At 37.2% G+C, this 6,247-nt stretch overlaps 1 protein-coding gene across 1 annotated transcript in view; it reads right to left on the reverse strand.

Annotated features, from left to right (window-relative positions):
• Nucleotides 1-5,781, reverse strand: part of EYA4 (EYA transcriptional coactivator and phosphatase 4) — a 77,718-nt gene extending 71,937 nt beyond the window's left edge. Inside the window, exons 1-2 of the mRNA XM_018567680.1 lie at nucleotides 5,661-5,781; nucleotides 3,501-3,569 (exon numbers count right to left, since the gene is read on the reverse strand). Of these exons, the coding sequence (XP_018423182.1) occupies nucleotides 3,501-3,569; nucleotides 5,661-5,778 (187 nt within the window). The 5' untranslated portion in view covers nucleotides 5,779-5,781. The remainder of the gene's footprint in view (nucleotides 1-3,500; nucleotides 3,570-5,660) is intronic.
• Between the last annotated feature and the right edge of the window lie 466 nt (nucleotides 5,782-6,247).

The following is a 6,247-nucleotide window of genomic DNA, read 5'->3' on the forward strand; positions in this document are numbered from 1 at the left end:
TGTAAACTGGATTTAAAAATAACACAGCAGTGCTTTATCAATGTGCCAGAGGAGCTTTTAGTAGAACTAAAGTTGCAAATTTAAAAATTATTAGCAAGTACAGTTTATGGAAGAAAATAATTTATCTGCCTGCTATAACATTTTTATTAGTGTACGCTGCCTTCTGCACAAGCACAGTGCAGTGTACAACCTCTGGCACATTTACAGGAATTACATCATTAGTGGCTGCCCAATAGTTGATTCAGGAGACAGTGGATCTTGAAGAAGATGGGGTTATGAGGAGTATGCAATAAACTGCAAGTATGAACAGCATATTATGATATCAAAAGCTCCAGGTGCCCACATAGGATATATTGTAGCTCTGTTTTAAAAGAAAAGCATCAGTATAGTTGTAGTTTGGGCACATTGCTGCTTTATAATGGGGCTTGTCAGAGTTTAATTATCCTCTAATATTTATTCCTTTAAATAAATAATGTAGCATGAGGTTAACTGTTATAGTGTTCAGTTGGAAACGAAAAACCAATCATTGCAAAATATCACCAGTTTTACTAAATAAAAAGCCTGGCTTTAATTATTAATATTGACAATGGCTTTTCAAATTAATTATTGTCATTTCAATTATATATTTTACATTCAGATGTTGGTAATATGCATCAGCTATTGGCATATTTCTTTAAGACCACTTAAATTGTTTAAAATACTTAGTGAATAGGGACATCAATTTTTAATTACTTCTACTTAGAATAATCTATCAGAAAACAGCAATATCATATTACATCCTGTTTCACTGTAGCTTTGCTTCAAATACCAACATCCTAATCAGTGTGTTTTGCTACTTTGATAAAAATAAATCCTTTGATGTAAGTTAATTGTTAATAAAATGCCTGACCTGTAGGGCTAAATGGCTAATAGTATCATACCTTCTTGGATAGTGCCACCTTATAAAATCATAGAAAACAATTATGGGAAACATTTTCTTATTTAAAATAATAAGCAAATTACTTTAAAGAGACACTGTCACCATAGCTTGCAGAGCAAAATGACAGTGTCTGTGCAATGGCTCCCCCTATTAACCTATACTTACTAAAAATCCCCAGTGTCAGCTTGTGTAAGGCGCTAGGGGGAGCGCTGATATCACTTCCACAGTCGTGTGACAGTGTTCTGGCAAAACCATTGTCTGCTAGACCTAAGCACTGTCATACTGTCAAATGGTAGGAGGTCACATGCTCCCCAAATCTGGAAGCAACAGGTATCGTCGCCATCTGTGAGGATGGAAGAAGCTGCAGGGGAGTGCTGCAAAGGTCAGAATAAGTGTGTTCTGCCTTTGAAAGGCAGGAATTATAGGCTTACCTACCTATCAAAATTGTCCACTAGATGGAGCTGAAGGAAAATATATCTGCTTAAAGCAGCTCCAGAACTGTTCTGCTTTAATAAAGTTCCCAGCATGCTTCATCTCGTGAAGAAGGGAACAGGTGCATTGTAGAAGTTAGAATCCAATACCATCCACAGCACATGTTTGAAGGAATAAATCCTACATCCCTCTAAGGCAGCAATGTGACAGGCTCCCTTTAAAATAATACCCAGGTATAAAAAACACCAATCATCTAGTTATGTATTATTGCAAAAGTATACAATTTTTTTTTTTAAATCCAACAATAAAGTGAGCCTCTTTCTTTACTGTGCTTGGGCAAAGTACAAAAACACAAACACATAAAGGGACGTGTGTTTGTGTTTAAATTGCTTTTCTTACCCCAAGTCAATGTAAATGTAAAAACAGTTCAAAGCAAAGCAACTCCTTAGCAATGCAAATTAAAAACAAAACAAAAGCAAGGCAAACCAACTCAGCATCTTAAAGCTTACTACAGTAAACTTGCTTCTGATTATGATGCTTGAGTACATGAGCCCTAAACCAGTCTAACACATTTCACACTATATCCGTTTTTCCACGATTATTCTGTGTTTTATCTTTGATCTCACCATACTTCTGTTTTTGTTTGTATTTGGGTGGCCAGAAACTTACAGGGCTATTCACTAAAGGGTGAAGAGTTTGGAGAAGGCAGGAGAAGTGAACAAGCTAGGACAACATAGCTGAACTGGAAAGTGAGCTGAATTGGATAATTTTTTCAAATCAGCTATTTTGGCCTAGATTGTTCACTTCTCCTGTCTTCTCTAAACGCTTCACCCTTTTGTGAATAGACCTGTTAATTTTAATTTGAAAGTTAAGGCGATATTCAGATTCCAATCCAATATAAATATCATGCAAATATTTTATTTAGACCATGTATACTGCAATAGCATGATCACACCCTTTACTCTTTTTGAGATTCCCACAAGTACTGAGAATATACCTTAAAAATTATCATCACCATTGAAAGATTTTATGACAATCTGGTTGTTATTGCATAAAATAATAATTTGTGTTTGGTTTTATTTTTCATTGAATGGTTCAATAACTTTCTAACTTTTTGGAATTAGAATAGGATGAATTTTCTGGATCTTTGTTTTTTTAACCTTCCTTTTTTATCAGCAGTTTTGTAGTGCATACATTTTAGACACTGGGACTGCTTTACTAAAGGAGTTAAAAAATATTGACGCAATAAATTGGGTGAATATTCACTTCAATTCCCTTCTATTAAATAAGTAAATGATTTGTTTTCACATGACTGGACAACTGAAGTCATTCGTCACACAGTTTATTATGTGAACATTCGCAATGCCTTGGTAAATCAGCCTCACTGTCTAATGTCTTCGACCATGGTTGTTGTGGGTCCTGATCACATTACCAAAAGCCTAAGGATTTGGCCATGTGATTTCTGCTAGAGAAAAGGATTGGTCAATCAGACCTCTGATTCTTACCTTTAAAAGAGATCACATAAAGCATTTAGCCACAATACTCCACAAAGACTTGTTTATCATTTTCCCTACAACAGGTTCATGTTTATAAGGTCCTCTATCATGCTCTACTCCCATTCAGACTCTTAAATTTGCTTAAAGTTGACAATTCGGTATAGATCAACTTTATTAAGGTCAAGAGCAGTTTACAAAGTGCAGCAAACCTTCCCACGCAAAAATTAATTATGGGGTCTATTCACGAAGCTGCCGAGGGATCTGGCCGTAGCTTCATAGTGAATAGACCCCTATATGTAATTTCTCTGAAAACAATAAACTAAAGAAAGTTGAAACTGGCTGGTTTGTATAGCATACTGTACGCCTTTGCTTTTCATGCTGTTTTCTACCAAATCCTGAATCTTGGAATTAAAAGGAATAAAATGTCAAAAGAACTTAAATTATACAGCCTTAAAAAAAATTTGCTTGCCTACTACAATTTGCTTGCATATTACAATTCTGTATAAAAAAGCAACAAAAAACTAAAAAGTTGATTGTTAGAAATTTGTATGTGAATAAACACTGCAAACCCACACAAGAAAGTATTGAGAGATAAGCACTGCAACCTATAAACACATCAGTCTCACACCATGCATTATACTATTAGCCCATACTTGTTGCAGAAGATGGTGTACTACAACTCAGAAGCCAGTCTGCGGTATTTAGGACAGTCATATTCTCACCTGAAAATTGGAATCCAACAATTTTTTACTAGCTACACCACTGCTACAACCATGTGCTTAGTATTTTAAAATCTGATTCTTTGCACTTTCTATGTACTAACAGGGCTACTGTGGTTTTTAGACAATGAACTGGTAAGCTCAATAGTTGCATGTGGTTTTCTAGATATTGGCTGGGCATACAAAGGACAGAGCATAGAAAAACTCAACTAATGTTTTAAAGTATTGAGATGCAAATATTACTGTCATACAGTTGATGTACAACCTGAACTTGTAGAACAAAAAGTTCCTGCATTCCCTGCCAGCCATTAGCTGCTTTAGTTCCACAGCAACTGTAAAACTAAGAGGTCTTCAAAATTAATATAAACTATGTATGTATACTAAAAATGATACGTAAATTATTATTGTTATTATTATTCAACTCATTGCCAGCGTTAAACTGTCCAGCAAAAGCAATAAAAGAACAGTAATATTGCATCTGTTGCCTGGCTACACCTCTAAGAATAATACTCTTAAAAACAAATCAAATAGAATGAGATAAAGCATCAGATGATCTCTCTCTGCAATGGAATATCTTAGTACATAGTAGTAGGGAAAAAAAAATAATAATGGCAGAAACAGTGATGCTACTCATGGAAGTCATGCTATCTGTGCCAGCAGTGTTAATGGAGTGGAGCGTTGATGCTGGGGAGGAGGAGTGAGCAGGGAGGAAGTCATGGCTGTGCTTTCTCCTCCTTCTGTGCAAGCACCTAGGGCTCCATCAGGTCGCAGGGAGGACCGGAACTCTCTCCTCTGCTATCTGTGGCAGCTTAGCACAAGCACTTAGGAGGCCAGTGTGCGGCCTAGGGCTCAGTTGCATCTGCACTTGGACATAGCAGGGGGAGAAGGATGCGGAAGAAGAGAACAGTTTGCAGACTGGTGGTGAAGACAGTGGAGCCGAGGAGAAGGAATCAGAATTTACAGACAGTAGCCAGGTAACAGCCTACAGCAGCATGTGCACAACATACATGCATATTTTTACATTCACAGTTCCTTATTTTTAATTCTTACAGTTTCCATTCATACTTTTATATTTGCATTTGACTTTTAATTCAGGGAGGGAGGGTGAATTTGTGCTGGAGGTGGTTTAGATATTGGGGGGCTGTTTCAGGAGGATCGGGAATGTTTGCTTGGGACGTTTACTCCTGATCCCTGTACTCTGCACATTAATTACTCCTGTCCCCTGCACTTACTTACTTTTGAATCCTGCTCTCTATGCATTATGCACTCCTGAACCCTGCTCTCTGTGCATTATACACTCCCGACCACTGCACTAAGTGCATTACTTACTCCAGACCCTGCACTTGCGTTATACACTCTTAACCAGATTAGAGCAGGCTCAGGTTTTTTTAACTATACTCCTTTAAGCTCCTCCTGTTGTTTAAGCTCCTCCCGCTGCTCCTCCCGAGAGGGGGGGGTGGGGAGTGGTACAATTTATGGATATGTGCTGCCAAGCAATACAATAGTGAAAAAAAGTTGGGTACAACTTAGAAAATATACACTTATTGTCAATGCATGAGACTGCTGGTATCATCAACTCATGGAACTACATGTGCATATATGATATCTGAAAGGTTTGAGAATTAGGGGGAGAGAGTTAAAGTATATCCCCAGGTAAAAATAAAAAGCTACCATTGCAGTGGGGCTTACCCTGCACTGTATGGGTTAACTTCTCATGAATGTCTAGGGGGCTGTGTAAAGCACTTTTACTTACCTGATCCCCATCTCCGATGTTCAGAGGCCCACTGACATAATCACATCTAATGCAGGGCCTATAGGTGAGCACCGACTGCCAGGGAGTGGGGATCAGGTAAGTAAAAGACCTTTACACATTCCTCTCTAGACATTAATAAGCAGTTAACCCTTGCAATGGGGAAAGCCCCACAATAAAGCTATTTTTTTTTAACTGGAGATAGGCTTTACAGTATCTGCTATTTTTTGCAAATTACAAAAGTTCAAATTCCTGAATGTTGCATTCTTTGACAAATGACGAGCTGAAGACAAATGATAAGCTATTATACTCAAAAAAGAAAGAGTATCATAAATGAAACCTACCTCCTGTACCATTTGTAATAGAACTACTGCTAATATTTGGCTTGTCCAGTTTGGATATCCCAGATGCATCTCCACTACCTACACGATTATGCGGACTTGCTAGGTCCTGCATTTCCATGGACCTATTGAGGAAGAGGAAGTACATATTTAGAATGTTTCTATTTGAAACAGTGTGGCTATCATTTAAAACATTCTAAAAATATTATAAATATATTTGTTCGCATTTTGCAATCAACAATAAGAAAACATAAATCCTTTTATCAATTATAAACCGAGGGGTGGAATTTATCAAAACTGAAGCAGGCAAAATCTGGAGCAGTTGCCCATGGCAACTAATCATCTTCTCCCTTCAGTTTGTTCAGTTAAACTTTGAAAATGAAAGAGAGGAGCTGATTGGTCATCATGCACAGCTGCTCCAGATTTTGTCTGCTCCTGTTTTGATAAATTTCCCTCCTTGAGTTTTCCTACAATTTCCAAGTTAAATTACATCTTTACCATGTAGCATGAGTATCTTGTTTGCCTGTCCTAAAATACAAAAGCATTAACATATATACTGTATATAAATAAAAAGTAGTATTGTGTTACTA

This window comes from Nanorana parkeri, unplaced genomic scaffold (assembly GCF_000935625.1).
Source record: "Nanorana parkeri isolate BGI_ZX_2015 unplaced genomic scaffold, ASM93562v1 scaffold1082, whole genome shotgun sequence".
NCBI classification, from domain to species: domain Eukaryota; kingdom Metazoa; phylum Chordata; class Amphibia; order Anura; family Dicroglossidae; genus Nanorana; species Nanorana parkeri.